Genomic DNA, 20,191 nt, shown 5'->3' on the forward strand with positions numbered 1-20,191 from the left:
TGTAAAGTACATGAAAATTCATTTAATTTAAGGACTTTTTTCCAGTTTTTGTAAAAAAAATCCACCGCGAACCGGAGTTACGGCAAAATTCACTATGCACATTTTCAAGAAGATGAAATTTGCAATTAATTGCCAAGTCTAATGGCCTATGCTCTATTCGATGTAGCCATTGTTTGATATTTAACAAATTAAAACATATCACTAAAAGAATAAGGATCAAAATCAAATGACGTTCTAAAAGTTTTAAATCATGTGACGAAAGATGGCAGTAAATTTACTGTAGCTACAAAGTTTTCTATGACAATCCACCTCTATTTCAAATTCTCTTTGGTAATACAAGATATGGATTTTTAAAGTCTGAATTAAATTATTATTATTTTATAATTATTTATATTAGAAATTTTATAACACGAAATCGATAAGGAATAGAAATCACGTGAATAAAAACGACTACATTTGCAACAACTATTTATTTAACCTGTACAGGGATAAAATGTAAAATATGGTTATAGATAAAGTTAAAGTGACGTCACAAAGTTTGTGACCCCTTATCAAAATGTCACATTTTCTTGACAACCCGTCCCTCCCCCCAAACGTGTGACGTAGTAGGAAGGCCCCTTAAAGGTCCCTCCACCTCCAACGCGCACGGTCCTACGGTTAAGTCCACTGGTCCCGGTCAAGCCATGGTCGCGGGTTCAAATAGATTTACGTTTTTCTACTCTCTGGACATTGACCGAGATCCCGAATAAAGTTCCTAGAATGTTCTAATATGGTTTATTTGATTTGATAAACAAAAAATATATATATTGTAAAGTCAAAATAAAACATCATTAAAGTATTAATCGTTCACATTGACGATAAGATTAAACTGACACTAGTGACATGACATACTCTTTAATTACCGTGTATCTACATTCAGGCTGTTCCGAAGTATTATATCGTAAATCATTAATTTCTCCGTTAATACTGTGGCGTTTGCAATGAGAAATAGGGAGTGCATGAACTGTAGGAGGCAGCACAGGAGCTGTCACATTTTTGGCGCGAGGCGTAAATGTGAGGTTTATTGTTCCGATGTAGCCCACAAGATGGCAGAACCTACTATGCACAAGAAAACATTTGACGTGTAAATGTGCATGTTTATGGTTCCGATTCAGACCACAAGATGGCAGACCCTCCAACGCGCACGGTCCCTATACATATTCTTTTATTCCGTAGACTAAAATGACAACCACAAATGTCAAACGTAGAAATAATGTGACCAGCTTAAAACAAATAGTGCTGATCTGTGATTTCGGTTTGTGAATAATCGATAAATATTAAAATAATTTTAGATTAAAAATAAACAATTAATGAAATCTACTCACTACATGATAGGAAGTAAACAATAAATAAAATCTATTCACTACTAATCCACTCAAACATTTAAAAATTGCATTATGAGCTTCGAGGCGACCGATAAAATAAGCTTACAATAAAATCGCTTTTAAATATTAGAAATATTGTGTTTAGACCTGGATACAAACTTTCTAAATACCTCAAAATGGTGTTACATGCCTATATAAGTAACTCCCAATAGTTTATTTTCTGTTAGTAACGGTTGTAGCACATCACTATTTATAAGACGTAAAAAACCAGCAACACATGAAATGTCATTTTAGTCTACGGGATAAAAAAAATAGACATAGGTTAGATATACCCTAATCAACACCTATTCATCTATGTCCTTGTCCAGAGGGTATAGACGTAATCAAATGTACATTATTCCAAAACAGTTTGACTTGTACATGCTTAAACTTGTTTGTGTAAGCACGAATGCTCTGTTACCTTTTTTTATAATATAGCAGACAGACGACAAACAACTCAGCGTCGCCAAGGGGGGAACAAAATTTCTAACTAGATATATACCCCTCCTCTGCCATCGGCCATGAGAACTGCCCCCCTAGCCTATCAGCTGAAGCCCTTGGTCAAACATACAATCTTTTACGTCGGGGTTTAATATGACAATTAAACGGCAAAATTAGCTTAATGATATCCATATCACTCGATTTTATTTAAAGTCGGGAATCAGATGCCAGAACGTGTTAATTTTCCAGTCCTCCTTATCCCAGTAGCGTGTGGGTGGCACGTATACGAAATTCATCTCGATCGTCTTGAACCTCTTCTTGAGTTCCCCTTCGAATTGCTGTAGCAAAAAAAAATGTATTTAGTATTTATAAAAACTAATATTAGAAAGAGTGGAGTTACATCTATATTCAAACCAAGATAAGTTGGCGATTTTGATAGCTCAGATGGGGCACGGGTTACTTTAAACGTCATCTATGAAATTATGACGTTTTGACCACTGGCTACCAAAATCAATGCCAACTTATCTTGGTGTAGCTATCAATTTCGTGTATGAAGGTAGAGGCAAGAAACTCCTTAGGCAGAATTGTTGCAAGTGTCCAGCTGTCAGCTATAAATAATAGTTACAAATATCTCCACAGTAGCGCTAGATTATTAAAACACTCGTGTGATCCTTTTAAGAAACTCACCTCGTTCGTTTCTTAAACCCACACTCGTATTTTAATGACTTTTATTATGTAGCAGTCACATAAACTACTATTTTCCTACTTAAGGCCTCAGAAGTGCGTGGTTAAAATCTTTCGGGTACCTCGTGTATGTGTGTGGTGTGTGTCTTCGGTATACGTACCATTTCGTCGGACAAGGATGGCGGTATGTCGGGCGGCTTAGCCCCGCTGTCCGCCAGAGCGAGCACCTTAGCTGCACTCGCACACACTTCTGGCGTAAAGTGTTGCCTGTACCACAAATAAATAAATTGGTATTATAGGGCATAACACCAAAGATATACAGGGTGACCTTAGCCATTGGACAAAATCCCACGTAGGGTTACTTCTCAGGAAAGCTCTGACGTTAATATTTTTTTAATTAGAACAAAAGATAAAAAAATATTCGATAAAAAGTTATTTGACTTATTTGCAATAATCGACAACAAAAAGAAACACACTGTGTTAATCTTTGGCAGTGTTTTTGACAATTTGTTGGAAATATTTGATAATGATGACATTTTTCAAAAGTCAGAAGCTTATTAGTGTCATAAATAAAAAAGATAATCAAAAGGTTGAAGAAGGTTCCATACTATTCTTTGAGTATATTACCTTAGGAGCTACTAACACATACAGGGTGCTCCAAAGTAAAAAATGGTAATTTGTTAATTTCTTCGAAACCGCTACACCGGTTGTTATGATACTTTGTACAGTCAGCGTCAAATACTTCGTAGCAGTCAAAGTAGCCAAATAGTTCGGTACACCATATATTTAGTATGGTGTACCGAACTATTTGGCCACTTTGACTGCTACGACGTATTTGACGCTGACTGTACACTGGTTCTAAATACCCTAATGCATATGTACATTTCGGCTTTGTCCAATGGCTAGGGACACACTGTATAGATTGAGTAAGATGCGTCAAATCGAAGACAATTTCTTCGAAGTTGACAGTTAAACGAGATGGCGCTGTACAGCTCCATATATTTTTCGGTAACTGGTTGTCAAAAGTTGAAATTGACAATTCAGTGATCTGCCATCTGTTGTTGATGACAAAAAAAGGAGCACGTTTTTTTTCTTAAACGCTATTTCTCTATTACTATCAACTCTCTTTGATATCTACCCGCTGTCTTCGATTACCCATGAACAAGATGCACGTAACTGCGTCGAAATATCGGGAGCTCAGAAACGATATAAAAGGTAATCACGGTCAATATCCCGGTCGATTTAAGTCTAGTGAAAAGTAAGGCTTTACTTACGACCAGAAATATTGTCAAGAGGGCGCTGTTATCGTCATGTATAGAGTGACTGGTCAGTTTAGTATGAAAAATATAGTTCCAATGGAATTCCACAATATGGCGCCTAATCATTTATTACTTTAGTCGAAGACCAACTCCAGGCTGATGAATAATATTATTAATTCCAAAAAATGGTTTCAACCGCGTAAAATAATTATAAAGTTCGCGTAAAACATAGAAATATTCCATCACTCGCGAACAAATATTTGTGATAAACATACAAATAAATGCCCTTACGAGAATTCGAACCCGGCAGGCATTTTTTTAGGGTTCCGTAGCCAAATGGCAAAAAACGGAACCCTTATAGATTCGTCATGTCCGTCTGTCTGTCCGATTTTGTCACAGCCACTTTTTTCCGAAACTATAAAAGCTATACTGTTCAAACTTGGTAAGTAGATGTATTCTATGAACCGCATTATGATGTTTACACAAAAATAGAAAAAAAAACAATAAATTTTGGGGGTTCCCCATACTTAGAACTGAAACTCAAAAAATCTTTTTTCATCAAACCCATACGTGTGGGGTATCTATGGATAGGTCTTCAAAAATGATATTTAGGTTTCTAATATCATTTTTTTCTAAACTGAATAGTTTGCGCGAGATACACTTCCAAAGTGAAAAAATGTGTCCCCCCCCCCCCCGTGTAACTTCTAAAATAACAGAATGAAAAATCTAAAAAAAATATATGATATACATTACCATGCAAACTTCCACCGAAAATTGGTTTGAACCAGATCTAGTAAGTAGTTTTTTTTAATACGTCTTAAATGGTACGGAACCCTTCATGGGCGAGTCCGACTCGCACTTGGCCGCTTTTAATTTATACTACGTCGGTGGCAAACAAGCATACGGCCTGCCTGACGGTAAGCAGTCTCCGTAGCCTATGTACGCCTGCAACTCCAGAGGAGTTATATGCGCGTTGCCGACCTTAACCCCACCCCCCCTCGTTGAGCTCTGGCAAACTTACTCACCGGCAGGAACACAACACTATGAGTAGGGTCTAGTGTTATTTGTCTGCGGTTTTCTGTAAGGTGGAGGTACTTCCCCAGTTGGGCTCTGCTCTAGATCTGGAATGACACCCACTGTGCTGTGCCCTACCACGCAAAGCGAGATGACATTCACAATGCCCATACCTCTCTTTTGGACGTAGTTTAAGGACATATCCAAAAGGGTACAGGCCGTTACTACATGGCTAGTTAAATATTTACCCCCTTATTCATAAATGTCTACTAAAGTTGACAAGGCGCTAATAATCGTTTGTCCCTTTCCATCATACCAATACGTCGGAAAGGGACAAACGATTATTAGCAGCTTGTCAACTGTAGTAGACGTTTATGAATAAGGGGGTTAGTATTTGTTTTTGTAAATATATTTGTTTTTCTTTTTGACATTTCGACAATACCTACGTTGGTCTATATATGGCAATACCTAGCTATGTATACATTGACATTTCTTTTTTTCGTGACAATGTTTTATTTATTTTCACCACACCAACTGGTAAAGGCCCTCTTTATTGTTCAAAAACGAATGAGAAAGTTGCATTTTATCCACATGTGGGGCAAAGTAATCAGATTTTTATTTATTTATTGAACACAATGCAAGTTTTACAGTTCACTTGCATGCTAGGAAAACATAAATAATCAAGAATAATAAATATACATGCTGAATCAACGACATACAAAAATGAAAATTTTGAGTTGTGTCCTTATGTTAGCTGGTGGAATTGACTATTAAATAACGCTCCAGATTTCACTTCTTGAATCACTCGCTAAGCTCGTGGTTCGATTTTGGAATCTTTCGCTTGCTCGGGTATCAATATTAGCACGAGCGGTTAAACAACAACTTTGCCCCCTTGTAAAACAAATAACTATTATTTTATATTTCTGTTTTAATGTTAAGTTAACGATATTTTAGTCAAAGCCTTTGTTTTATCCTATACAATACTGTCTTTTTCTTTAAGAAAATAAAATAAAATAACAGCATGTTAAACTTACTTAAGCGCGGCGATCTCCCAGAGCGAGGATTGTATGGCGTTGGTGGCGTTCGCCCTCGACTCTTCCATCTCGAACGGGTCTTGCGGCACTGAAAGAGACGGCACATTGATAATACGAATATTACGACTACCACATTACCAGCCCCAAATCTATAAATATAGTGAAATCCCGCATTATGCAGAAGTTAAATTAAATATTAATCAACTTCCTGTTTATAATAGTGCACGGCAGCGACACAAAATCTCATATCGGCAATTAAAAACAGCCCTGCGTGCGAAAAGTGTTTATGGTATGGCACCCAAATTGTATAATAAATTACCCAATTCAATAAGAGAATCTGAAATGCCTGTATTTAGGAAACATTTATTGGACTTTTTAGTACAAAATGCTTTTTACTCTTTAAATGAATATTTTGACCATATTCCGCATAGTTATTAAATTTAGTATAATGTAGTATACATTAGATTAATTTTATTTATGAATATAAGATTTGTATTTGATACATCTTTGAAATGTATTTGATAACATCCACTTGATAAATATTATAATCATATCCCATATTATTTAAAGTCATGAACAGTAGACATCCGGCATCCATACACATCGTACACACACAGGCAGGTAAAGGCAGGGGGGGGGAGGGGCAGCTGCCCCTAGAGCTCAAATCTTTTGATTAAACTCACTCATTCTTCAACTCACTGATGATTTAACTCGCTCGGTAACTCATCTATCTCAGTGTTTCTTGCTCGCACTCCCACTCCTGGTTCGAATGAGGCGGCCGAGCGTGACGAGCGAGTGAGACTATTGCGAAAATGTTTCGGAGCGGTTCGGAAGAATTCGGAGGGTGTCGGGAAAATATGGCGGGATCGTATCGCGTGATTCGCCATCTTGGTTGCACTTATGGCTGTGTGTACCTCTCTACTCACTCATGAACAATATAAGGAGCGTGCATGAACTGTAGGAGCCGTCAGATTTTTGGCGCGAGGCGTAAATGTGATGTTTACTGTTCCGATGTAGCCCACAAGATGGCAGAACCTACTATGCACAAGAAAACACGTGACGTGTAAATGTACATGTTTATGGTTCCGATTCAGGCCACAAGATGGCAGATCCTCCAACGCGCACGGTCCCTATAGTCTACAGATCCACTGAGCGGAATGAGTGATATATATCATCGCGAGCAAAATATACGAATGAATATTTTCAACTCAGTGAAGCGTTTTGCGCATTTCTAGTAACCACATTTCCAGATAAGACTTCCTTAAACTAACGCGGAGCGCTAATTCAAATGACTATTAATTAGCTCCTTAATTAATTAACAATTTAAAAAAAATATCCCTATTTATCAACATACATCACCTTACTTGTCACGTGACTTAACCCTTTACAGCATATGCAACCCGCCATGGCTGTAATAATATTCAACTCTATTGACAGCTATTAAAGTTCAAATTTAAATAAAATATTTCGTATGACATGCGTTAAGGGGTTGACTGGAGTGTAAACAACGTAATGTAATGACTTATGAAAGATGAAAATACAAATGTTGATTTAATAATTTGATTATTATGCTGCGAGTCCGTGACAGTCCGAGACGTTAAAATATTTATAAATTGATATAACAAAACCGGTCGACCGTTTGGACGACCGGTCTGGCCTAGTGGGTAGTGACCCTGCCTATGAAGCTGATGGTCCCGGGTTCAAATCCTGGTAAGGGCATTTATTCGTGTGATGAGCATGGATATTTGTTCCTGAGTCATGGGTGTTTTCTATGTATTCAAGTATTTATCAGTATTTACATATTATATATATCGTTGTCTAAGTACCCTCAACACAAGCCTTAAATTATGGAGCTTACTGTGGGACTTAGACAATTTGTGTAATAATGTCGTATAATATTTATTTATAAAATACGTTTATAGGTAAAATACTTAAGTAAGTCACCTGTTGTATGTAGTTGTGACACACACAAACAAAACAAATGTCTATTCGAACACGTCACAACTACATACAACAGGTGACTTATTTAAGTTTTTTACCTATACAGAGTTTTGAATACGTAATAAACGTACAGCCGTTTATACTAAACGTACAGAGTAAGAAACACATATTTCTAGTCACGACTTATAAATCACTTGTACAATGGCTGAGAAATGGGACACGACATATGCAAAACGTATGTCATACGATATACATTGCCGCTTTTCAATAATTAATTATAATCTGGTAGTTCAAACTAAATTTAAAATCTTTCTGAATTACACTAAAACCTACGTCTAGTTCAAGTTTGGGGTTATATCAAAAATACAAACCCCCTTATTCATAAACGTGTACTAAAGTTACGATGCCGCTGATCATCGTTTGTCCCTTTCCGACGTATTGGTATGATGGAAAGGGACAAACGATGATCAGCGGCATCGTAACTTTAGTACACGTTTATGAATAAGGGGGACACTGTGTAGATGGTTTCTCGATGTTTAATTTGGTCAAGCACTTGTTTTTGCTAGAAATCTAGGTAAAACATTAGCTACTTACCATTCTGAACTGGCAGTCGAAAGACTTGAAAAAGAAAAACTCAATATCAGGAGGCGTCTCGCGAGGAAAATTCCGCGCAACAGCGGCTCAATGGACGAGACACACAGACCACATCTCTGCATAGACCACAGACCATCTCAACAAATAAGACAATCGAGATCACACATGCAAATATAAAGGTTAAGTCTTTCGTCGTCGTCTTTATTGTGTTCATTTTTTACTCGTTTAACTTTTATTTTAGTTTTAAGTATTTTTATTTAGTTTGATATGGGTGTACAGTCACCATCAAAAGTAGCGGATGAAACAATGCCCCAAAAATATCTGATATTCAGGAGAAATTTTCTAAACGTAGATAAATCTCTAAAATTAACGTCCAAAAGCATATCTTTTACGGTATCAATTATTCTATATATAGAACTACCTGTTTTTGTTAAGCTGTTACAAAATGAACACTTTTGAAGCGTTGTTTGATCCCCTACTTTTGATGCTGACTGTACACTGACTGTGACTGACTGACTGTGTGTGGGTGTGTGTGTAGAGATGAAAATCGAAAATTGATAAATATAATACACCCTATTATACACGCACTGTTTGAAGTATACAGGAGCAAAACTCCGTGCACACTAAAAGAGACAGTTAGCGACCTGAAAACTTTGCTAGGCTTCGTGGAGGAGCTGGGGTGGTTAGGGTAGCGATGCCTCGTTTCACGCAAAATAGGCACAATGTTTGTCGATTTGCGGAAAATGCCCAGAAGCACTAACTATACACGCATCAGCTCCAAGAGTGAGGCTCCAAGTAAAATTTTGGATACGAGGGTGATTATTCCCGACAGTTTGCAATATTCTTACCCCCCGGAGTTACACACAATGTTTTTCATCGCACTTGCGAAGAAAAAACTAAATTTAAACGAAATAATTCTTAAATACGGTGACATATCAAACATTTGTCCGCCATTTTGTAATTTCTTGACCTATTCGGCATTCAACCACGATTAATAATTATGTAAAAATATTTTAAACGGCTGTTAAATTAAAAAAGAATTAAGTTGTAAACGTCAGTATTTTAAAAGTAAAATTCATTTATGCTACTTGGTTTGTATGAAAAAGTAAAGCTATAACTCCCTAGGGCGTTATAGCTTTTTTTCACAATCCATAACTCCCGCGGGAACAAAATAGGCCTTTGTCCTTCAGTACATCTGCATGAAATAAGAACATTTTCGAGCTGCTTTTGAGCTATAAGCAATCCATTTATATTTGACCCGTTACCCCATACAGTTATACCATATCGTAGACTAGATGACACGTAGCCATGATACGCTTGGATTGCTGTTTTTTGGCTAGTAATTTTTGTTAAACGCCAAAGGGCATAGGCAAAACTGTTTATTTTCTTACACACGCTTTCAATATGATGTGTCCAGTGACACCTATCATCAACTAAAATCCCAAAGTGTGATGAAAAATAAAAAATACTCACGTATAGCAGGCTGGTCGTTCTTGAGCATTCTCTTGAGCCCCGGGTGCCTGTGCACCATGTTGGCGATCAGCCGCAGCAGTTCCTGCGCGTCCTCAGGGGAAGCGACCAGCGCCAATCGGGCGAGCCGTTTGGCGAACGAGGCTATCATGGTCTCGGGGACGCGACTGGAACAATTAGCTTTGGTTGTCATGGGACATTTTGGATTTTAGAACAGGGAGTATTACTGCAATGTTCTGCCGCCAGGGAGCAGCACTATCACATCACATAAACCATAGAGTAACTTGTACATACTATGTCTTAAACAGTTTTTTGAGAAGCGTTTACTATAAAAAAATAAAACCATTTATTTCATTGGCGCAATGTATATTTTAGTACTTAAAACCTGGGAATATATATTTACTTATACATTATTTTCTTTCCGCTGAGTACGGCACGTGTAGCCGACTACAGCGTAGCAAATAGGGGGAGTCCAGTCTGTCCCCTATCATTTTTAAGTCATGAAGCCGATGGTCCCGGGTTCAAATCCTGGTCCTGGCAAATCTGAGTAATTTGTTCCTAATACATACAAAACACCCATGACTCAGGAACAAATATCCATGCTCATCACACGAATAAATGCCCTTACCAGGATTTGAACCCGGGACCATCAGCTTCGTAGGTAGGGTGATAGGGTCACTACCCACTATAGTCTGTATCTTTAGGTATTTAAAAAAAGGTAAACAAAATCTACCCTCAAATGGCTCCTTAAGGCAGTTGAGGGTAGATGAAAACATTACATGATCAAATAAAGTAGGTTTAAAGTCAGGTCGTTCAGTGACAGATCCAGGCGGTTTTGTATTTAGTTGGTTAACCAATAAATATTAAAACTACCCGAAAATGTACAAATTGTTTGTTTACCTTTTTTTAAATACCTAAAGATACAGACTATAGGCCAAAACCGGTCGTCAATCGGATACTCCAGCTTGCACCTATATATCCCAGTTAGACCAAGGTTTTTCAAGAACAAGGGGTTCTCAAAATTAATCACGTCATATATTATTAGGCTTCGCCTTGGATTCATTTGTTCCCCTGTGCGTTTGGACCAGGGATCGGAAGCCGGTATTTTTTGTATGGGAACGAAAACGGTATTTTTTCGTTCTTTGTTAATTACTTCATTTCTAATTAGGCAATCTAATAATACGAAGTCGTTATCTGAAAACACAACTGAGTCCTACATTTAGAGTATAAAATAAACCGAAATATATGGTTATTTCGATGTTTTTGCAAAAAACCGGTTCCGATCCCTGGTTTGGATGCTGTGCGTGCGTCCAAAATGAAGATAAGGGGCTCTATCTGTGAGTGTGGTCTGGACGAGGGTACTACAAATCATATTTTATTGGAGTGTCCTAAAATACATTATCCTATATATGATTTTCTTCCCCGTGAGTTTAGCCGTCCAGCAAATATTAACTTTTTACTAACTTTAGTTTTTACTCCGTGTTGTGGTATTTTGAATAAATTCCTAGCTAGAAATAATCTTAAATTGTAGTATGTATCATATTATTGTACAATAAGTTCGTAGATTTAATACTTAACTGTAGTTTGTTCTGTACATAGTGTAGTGTTCATATTGTTTAATAGTTGTATGTAGTCTATTAGTCAGTGGTAATTTGTATTTCATTGCAGATCGGATACTCCACCGGACACTGTCTATGACCGTAATATGATAAGATTTATATACTAGCCGTGTCTTATCCAACCTCGACATTGGTCATAACACGAAAAATTGATTGAGTCTGTATACTTACGTGGAACTTAAAAACACGTCGGTAATATGTATGAGGCGCCTTTTGGATCGCGTGGCGAACATGTCCGGTTCGAACATGCCGTACAGCCGGTCGTATATGTCCGGGAAGTCTATGTCGTGTTCGGTGACCAGCTCCATAATCCCGCGGAGGGCTATCATGCTTATGGCGGAACCTGGGGATTAATGGTTGTTTTAATTTTTTTTTTTTTTATTATTTAGGTTTGTAATGGTTTCACCAGGGTCCATCTTTTGTCTCCCGAACTAGGTCGGAGCCTGTGACTCAGCGATTCCTCCGCTAAAGGTTTATTTTATACTACGTCGGTGGCAAACAAGCATACGGCCTGCCTGATGGTGAGCAGTATCCGTAGCCTATGTACGCCTGCAACTCCAGAGGAGTTACATGCGCGTTGCCGACCCTAACCCCCTCCCACCCTCGTTGAGCTCTGGCAACCTTACTCACCGGCAGGAACACAACACTATGAGTAGGGTCTAGTGTTATTTGGCACACAGTAGTGGCAGCAGAAATAAAATCTATTATAACAGAGAAAAAAAGTGTACAGTACAGTATACCTACAATAAGTATGAAAAAAAAAACAATATTTCAGTTTTAATATAATGTGACAAAATTTATATCTACTTTGGTTTACTTTAATACAATTTATTTTGGAAATTAACTTTTGTCAATTGTTTGAACTTTCTGTCAAAAAGCGAAATTCATTTAGATACTTTTGAGGATAGCTTAATTTCTTAAAATTTTGAGATGATGGTATAATAATGAATCGTTTAGCCAACAGCGGCACTCATGGTTAACTGTGAACGACTGGCTCACTGTAGAACAGTACTTACCGCAATCCAAGCTGTCGCACAAGAAGTCAGTAGCCAACACTGGCTTGGTTAAATACGGCATGATACTTCCGACCAGCACAACTAGAGCCCTGCGGTGGTTCTTTTTTATTGACTCAGAAAGGCCATTGCATGCGGAAGGCCCAGAAACTCGTGGTTAACTGTGTACAACTGGCTCACTGTCGAACAGTACTTACCGCAATCCAAGCTGTCGCACAAGAAGTCGGTAGCCAACACTGGCTTGGTTAAATACGGCATGATACGGTCGACCAGCACAACTAGAGCCCTGCGGTGGTTCTTTTCGTTCGCCCGGAGGGGCCATTGCATGCAGAAGGCCCAGCAGCGGTTGATGTACTTTTTGCAGATATCTGGGTCGAAGATGTCGGACACCATTTCTATGGACAACAATGTGGATTAACAGACAAGAAAAGGTATCTAATAGATCAAAGGCCAAAGATGTAAATGGCGATGGCGATGGCGCCACTTTCTTTAGGCTGTGCCCGGTAAGATGGCGCCAATTTTTGATATTTAAGAAATTTAACACATATCGGTGAAATAATAAAGATCAATGTCTAGTGGCGTTCTAAAAGTTATTGTGTAACGAAAGATGGCAGTAATTTTATATGGCTACAAAGCTTACTTTGAAATTATTATTATTATTATTATTTATTATTTATTTGATACACTAGCAGCTCTTGTGTTTATTTAGCACTTTTTAATGTTCTAAAATGTGTATCTAGTCTATTTTTGAAAGAGTTCACTGACGGTGCACTAACAACAGTTTCTGGTAGAGAATTCCACACATTTACTACACGATTTGGCAAGAAGTGTTTCCTAGGGTTGCTAGCACATGGAGGCACAATTACACCTCTATAGGGAGCGTGCATGAACTGTAGGAGGCAGCACAGGAGCCGTCAGATTTTTGGCGCGAGGCGTAAATGTGATGTTTATTGTTCCGATGTAGCCCACAAGATGGCAGAACCTACTATGCACAAGAAAACACGTGACGTGTAAATGTACATGTTTATGGTTCCGATTCAGGCCACAAGATGGCAGACCCTCCAACGCGCACGGTCCCTATTTCAAATTATGGGATGGGAAAGCTGTTTAAAGCTTTTGGTATGTAAGAGGACCAGATCCTGTTACCATATTCATTATTATTTTTATTAATTATGTAAGTAATAAACTATAATGAACTTACCGTCCCTCCGAATAAGGTAGCTGTCTTCAGGGTATATCTTCTTCTCGTGGTACACCTCGGGCTGTTTGGGCCGCTGTTTCTTGTTTAGACCAGGTTTCATGATCATGTCGAACAGCTCGAGGTAATTTTGTACGTAGATATCACTCGGGGACCTACGGACGAGAGTAAATACCGCTTTGGGACTTGGATGTGTTTTTATATTCAGGATAACAAAATACATATACAGACTTTTTAACACGCTTTTATTAGGTCGACCTGTATGTAACTAACTATGTAATGGAATCTAAGGTAACTAATTTAACCATCTTCCAAGGACGGTAGCGTCATGAAAATTGGCAGCTGTATGTAGTTCTGATGACAATACAATAATATGGTACTGTCGAACTGATCTGATGATTGGAACTTCATGATGGAACATCGTATCATAGCTGTGTTTGGATTTGTTAGAAAAGTCTCTTAATGAACTTTGACCACGATTAGGTTTCAAGGTCTGATGATGAAGCCGGAAGATAGGCACTGGCATTCCATGTTGGAAAATCGTATCATAAGCGTGTTTTTCTAGTGTTTTTTAAACTATTAATATTCTTAAATACTTATTATTTAATTATTATTATGAGCCCATATTGTCCCCCATTGACCAGGCGTCAAGTTCGTCCCGCCATCTCCGACGAGGTCTACCGTGACGCCTTGCAACCTGTGTGACCCAACAGGTGGCTGTTTTGGCCCACAGATCATCCGGCATACGGCAGACGTGGCCTGCCCCCATACTTATTATGCCAGAAAAATCCATTTCATGGCAAATATAGCTTACATCGATTTGGAAAAGCGCTGATACTCTTCAAACTGCTGGATCGATCTTTACACAGCTACATATAACCACCGGAAGGCTAGCTTTCACAAAAAAGCCGCATCAAAAATAAAATAGAATACAGTATGACTTGGATTTATGTAGCCGTGAGTTCATTCACCCCTCCTGCCGTGTATATGCCCTGTATGTAGACGACTTACTTGCTATACTTCAAATCGGCGAGCACTTTGAGCGCGTTCTGCTGAAAATCACGGTACTCGGCAAACGACTCGATGTAACGGATGAAGACGCTCTGCGATTGCTCAGGGTCAAGGATCACTTGGAAGATGCTCTGAAACGGATGGTAGCGATGAGAGATTGTTAGGATCGGACATGTATGTACACAACAATTTAAATTAGGTTCGTGTCTCTTCAAAATAAAGAGGACTGGACATCAGTCGCGGCGCGTGATAATTTTGGCTAGGCAACAGTGGCGGTGCGTCACAAATATTCGTAGGGAACCCGGAGCTAATTTTGCTTTCCTTTTCTTCATAAACCGATCGTGAAAGTACTCAACGGGCTGAAATTAGACAAGCCGGTGGGAATCGAGTTCTTTGAACGATACGCCACTGCTAGGCAACTCGGAACAAAAAAAAAACGCCTAACTTAACATTATGTACTTTTTTCATGATAAAAGTGAAGCGTGCGCTAGTGGTGTCCTTGGGCGCAACCTTTTGCAGTTAGTGTATAGCCACCTTCAGTAGGTTTAGTAACTTTATATATAGAAATGTATACATAAAACTAAGTAAAATCATATAAAAAACATTGAAAACTCTAATAATAGCAACATTAACGCCTTGGTAATAACCGCGACGGGAGTGTTATCATAACATTATTCCATTCACCCACGAATTCTAGAATCTATTACTACTAACAGTAATAGGTTCACATAATAAGTAATAAACATATGTTGGTTTTTTTTTTTAAATAAAAAACATATTTATTGACAATAACAATATACATAATGGATATATACAGATGGTTACTATGTTGGAATTGTTATGATTTTTTTGGTGTCTTAGAGTCCGACCAAGATAACTGTGCAGCGATTTTTGTAGTGTTATTTAAACTTCATAATTTCATAGAATATGAAAATCTCAGCAGAGTTATCTTGGTCTGGCTCTAACATATATCTGGTTCAATTCGCGGTGAAATAACTCAGGAGTCATAAAGTAAGCATATAATCTTTGGCATTCGCGACAAGTCATTCAATAATCATAAACAACAATTAAAATTGATCATGTCGCAATAGCATTTAAAACAAAAAAATATAATTAATCTTGTCCACTTTTCTGTTCTTACCCTTAACATATGCCCTGTCCATCTCCATTTTAATCGTTTGCAAACATATTGAATGTTTTTAAATTTAGTTTTATTCTTTATAATTTGTAGACTAATCTTGTATCTGCGTTTTACTCCTAGAACACTTCTTTCCACACACTTTGACACACTTATTATTTATTTGTTGTTCGTTCAGTGCCCATGTTTGGCATCCATACGATAGACATGGGAGAATACACGTATCATATACCTTTCTTTTCTGTTTGATAGGCATGTCTTTGTCCTTCATAATTTCCCTCAAAGACCAGAATCGTTTCCAGCTATTTGTGATCCTTCTGTTTATTTCCTTTAGCAATGTGTCTTCTGGGGCTATTAGTTGACCGATATACGCCGTGAGCCAATTAAACCCCACAGATTTTAACCACGCATTCCTGAGGTCATAAGGAGCAAAAAATGTTATATAAGTTTTGGCCAAATTCGCCAAAAAAAAACCCTTTTGCGTTTTCTGCACACGACACGTTATTTATTTTTACACCTTGGTGAAAAAAAATCATTACAACGAATAAGTAAAGTTTTTTATTCATTTACAGTTTTACTTTAAAACTTTAATATCTGTCAGTAGGTATGTCTAAACCAAGTCACATAGTGGCAGCGTCACAGCTAAAAAGGCGTTTTTGACTAAGTTATAAAAGAAACAAATTTTCACAGAAATTGTCATTATCTCTAAAACAAGACCGATTTCAGAAAACATTGTATGACATTTTAGTCTCTAAATGCGGTCAAGAATACACCTTTGAAATCTGTCGGGTTTAATTGGCCCACGGTGTATGTATTCGTTCACATATTTGTCCGTCATTTACCTTAATATCTACTCTAGTTGAGTTTGTCATCGCCTTTGTTTTGGAGGCGTTCATTGAGAGACCTATCTTGGCGCTTTCGTCAGATAGCTGTTGTAACGTTTCTTCTAAGTTACTCGGATCTTCAGAAAACAGGACGATATCGTCTGCGAAACTTAGGTGGTTAAGTTTTTCGCCGTAGATATCGATTCCATTTCGATCCCATTCCAAGCTACCTGTGCTTTAACCGTCAATAATTCGCGTAGCGCATACATATAAATAATTAAATATATGACGACATTCATACACAGATCAACCCAGCCCCATACTGAGCAAAACTTGTACCGTAAAACCAGCCAACTATAGTCCAAAGCTCCCAACTATGGTCCACAAATAAACTCAATTTTTCTCGTTCAGGTGTGTATTTTACTATATTTTTGTAGTTCTAAGGCAAAGTATGTTTATAAATGGAAGGTAAAACTAGGAGTAAACCACAAGGAACATTGGTATAGATACTTAATTTCCTTTTGAACTTGTGGACCATAGTTGCAGTATTGGACTATAGTTGGGTGGCTTTACGGTACTGTATGTACTGTAGATACTGTGTATAAATGTATTAGATTTCCTTTGCCGAATGTTAAACTAGTCGAGACTAAGATACTTCTGAATAATGAATGCTTAGAGATGGTAGATAAAGCAGTTTCTTGGTTTAACATTGGACAAAAATCTACAATGGAGTCCTAATATAAGAACGCTAGCTAACAAATTAAATTCGGCCGCTTACGCAGTTAGGAGAATCAGGCAATTGACGAATGTTGAGAGCTCGCCTTGTCTATTATAGTTATTTTCATAGTGTAATGTCATATGGTATTCTAGTTTGGGGCAAAGCAGCTGATATACGGACTATATTTGCCTTACAAAAGAGAGCCATTCGTTATATATATAACTTAAGAGCACGTGAATTATTAGGAAAACTTTTCACTGAAATTAATATTTTAAGTGTAGCTTCCCAATACATCTATGATAGTATTAATTATGTTGTTAAGAATCTAGACTCCTTCACTAAGAATTCAGATGTCCATAACTATAACACTAGAAATAAAAATAAGCTATCAGAAAGTTTCGTGTCCGCAAAGTACAAAAGTCATTCGTTGGACAATGCATTCATTTTTATAACAAGTTACCTGACGATGCTTTAAGATTACCCTTGCCAGCTCTTAAGAATTACTTAAAAAAGTCATTGATGTTGAAGGCTTATTACAGAGTCGAGGACTACTTGACAGACAAACATGCATGGTCCAAACCCGAAACTGTAAAAACAAGTAGCAATAAAAATCATTGTATTATGTGTATATGTAAAATCATTGTATAGGTGACACAGCTCAGGTAAGAAAGCACATCAAATATTTTTTTGTAGGTATAGCAATCTGTCAGATTTATATAATGTATATTCCTATTATTAGCGACGACCGGTTTGGCCTAGTGGGTAGTGACCCTGCCTATGAAGCTGATGGTTCCGGGTTCAAATCCTGGTAAGGGCATTTATTCGTGTGATGAGCATGGATATTTGTTCCTGAGTCACGTCTACACTGGCCTTGTGCGTGAAGAAATTGCGTTGCGCGTATTCGAGAGGACCCGCCTATCGCAAAAGCTTCAAAAATAAATGAGCATAGAAAGATACATATGCATCTGAACATACCTTGAGCCGCCAGTCCGGGAAACAGATAATCCCCTGCTTGGACAGTGTTGGATTCTCCCCCTCAACGGACAGCATCTTCAAGCATGAAGACAGTGCTTGCTTGCGTGAGCTCTCCTCGCCGCGACTCATACAGGCCAGCACGCGCTTGAATGCCAGGTGGTAGTTCTCGCGAAGCCAACGCACGTGAATAAGGCCGGCGTTGCCTCCTGTAGAGATGATGCAATGTTAATATCACTGGCTAAAGTAAGGATGCTAAGTACGCAGAATTTTGTACATTGATCCGCCTGTTACTGTGATGAAGGTGGCAAAAGGGTATTATAGATTAAAGAAAATATTGGCTGGAAGGATCCCTGTCCACACCAGCCTCAACAACGTCATCCGAAGGGCCCTTGTCAGTGCAAAGGTACCAGGGGTCCTCGAGCCCAACGGTCTGGCCAGGGGCGATGGCAAGAGGCCTGACGGAATGACGCTGGTGCCTTGGAGTATGGGTCAGCCACTTGTCTAGGACGCGACCTGCGTAGATACCCAGACTATCGGTTAAAACTGATGCAATCATCAGGCTCAGGTGAAATAGCAGATTTCTTCAAGGATTTACCTTACAATGTCCCGAGGGATATACATTGGTATCTTAGAAAATAAACACACAGAAATAAACACATAAACACTGACTCTGATGTTATGACACTAAGTAAAACATTCAATGACGCAAATTCAAAGAACTGTAAAGTATAGTTAGAAATTTTGAAGGTGTCCAAGTAACATTTGTAGTGAATCTAAACTACCTATTCCTATTGTTATTTTATAGAAAAAGATTACCGATAATTAGTTCTAAGCGACTATTTTATTTAAAAAAAACCAATCCCAATCTAGAGAAGTAACAAATATCCTAAAAGAAATTAATAACAAAAATGCAACTTTGTCCTTTAAATGGCAACAAAGTGTCTAGATAAAAGTTACAGAATTTATTGCACTCCTTAAAAACATTAATGTAACGGAAACATAAATGCAGCATTTGATCAAGACAGTGTTCCTTCACCAAAAAAACCTTCTACTAAAAACTATAAAATGCAACAAGTAGATGCATGTCTAGCTGTCAGAGTGCAATGGCATGAGAAAATCAATACAGCTAGCCTAGACGACCTAGATGTTTCCAGAAATAGGGCCCGGGGTAATCAATAACTGAAGGGAAGGTTATAGGCAAATAACCTGACCTTCAAGTGCCTTCTCTATTTAAAAAAAACTTACCGTCTGGGCCCGTGCCTTTGCCTTGTTCGTACATTTCACCGCGCTTTAATAACGACGTGAAGATTAATTCTACAGTTAACAGGAGCGGTGTATAATTCTTCTCTTCTTTCTGCAATAAAATAACACATTAATAAACCAATCTAAGCTAAAACAAAGAACAAAAACACTTTACTTACGTTAAACATCTCCAAAACTTCACACAAAACATTCGCATTTTTCTTGGATTCGAGGATCAATTCCGCTTTTGCGAATAGCTCGTTCGGCACTTTCCTCGGCTTCTGAGGCCGTGAGTTAAAGTGGCAGATGAGTGCAGGACGCATCTCGGAGCCGGTCGGAAACAGAATGACCGGTTATCTGGATCTGGTAATTTGTCGACAACAATCAGCGAAGTTTCGCGCACGCCGCGCGCACGTTGCGCAGTGAATCTGGACTGTCACTGTCAGGTCAGCTGTCAGTCGTGTTATTGCACGACACAGATAAAAAATGTATAAGAGTATCGAGTAATCGGTACTTCACAATCGATTTTAAATAGATGCTCGGCTTCGTACTGATACGTTATTGCCAGACAACGGGAAGAGTTTAGCATTCTTTTTCTTCCTCGCGTTGTCCC

General features: G+C 38.2%; 1 protein-coding gene across 2 annotated transcripts; it reads right to left on the reverse strand.

Annotated features, from left to right (window-relative positions):
* Positions 1 to 455: 455 nt before the first annotated feature.
* On the reverse strand, positions 456 to 20,016 carry LOC133528866 (nucleolar complex protein 4 homolog). Of its 2 annotated transcripts, XM_061866350.1 has the most exons (12): positions 19,758 to 20,016; positions 19,582 to 19,690; positions 18,337 to 18,542; positions 14,682 to 14,812; positions 13,674 to 13,825; positions 12,670 to 12,867; positions 11,631 to 11,802; positions 9,844 to 10,007; positions 8,371 to 8,394; positions 5,836 to 5,923; positions 2,690 to 2,795; positions 456 to 2,182 (listed from the first exon to the last, which is right to left on the reverse strand). In XM_061866350.1, exons 1-12 carry the CDS (start codon positions 19,899 to 19,901, stop codon positions 2,048 to 2,050), a joined length of 1,629 nt encoding a protein of 542 aa, XP_061722334.1. In that variant the 5' UTR covers positions 19,902 to 20,016; the 3' UTR covers positions 456 to 2,047. The 2 variants fall into 2 exon arrangements, with proteins under 2 accessions (XP_061722334.1, XP_061722343.1); XM_061866359.1 differs by lacking the exon at positions 8,371 to 8,394.
* Positions 20,017 to 20,191: the final 175 nt, after the last annotated feature.

The sequence above is a fragment of the Cydia pomonella genome, chromosome 1 (assembly GCF_033807575.1).
Source record: "Cydia pomonella isolate Wapato2018A chromosome 1, ilCydPomo1, whole genome shotgun sequence".
Classification (NCBI taxonomy): Eukaryota; Metazoa; Arthropoda; class Insecta; order Lepidoptera; family Tortricidae; genus Cydia; species Cydia pomonella.

Coding starts and splice junctions, on each gene's coding strand:
- LOC133528866 (XM_061866350.1), bottom strand. CDS start 19,901: ATGCGTCCTGCACTCATCTGCCACTTTAACTCACGGCCTCAGAAGCCG. Junction 5,924..8,370: donor TCGACTGCCAGTTCAGAATG/GTAAGTAGCTAA, acceptor CGTCTCTTTCAG/TGCCGCAAGACCCGTTCGAG. Junction 2,796..5,835: donor TGGGAGATCGCCGCGCTTAA/GTAAGTTTAACA, acceptor TTTGTGGTACAG/GCAACACTTTACGCCAGAAG.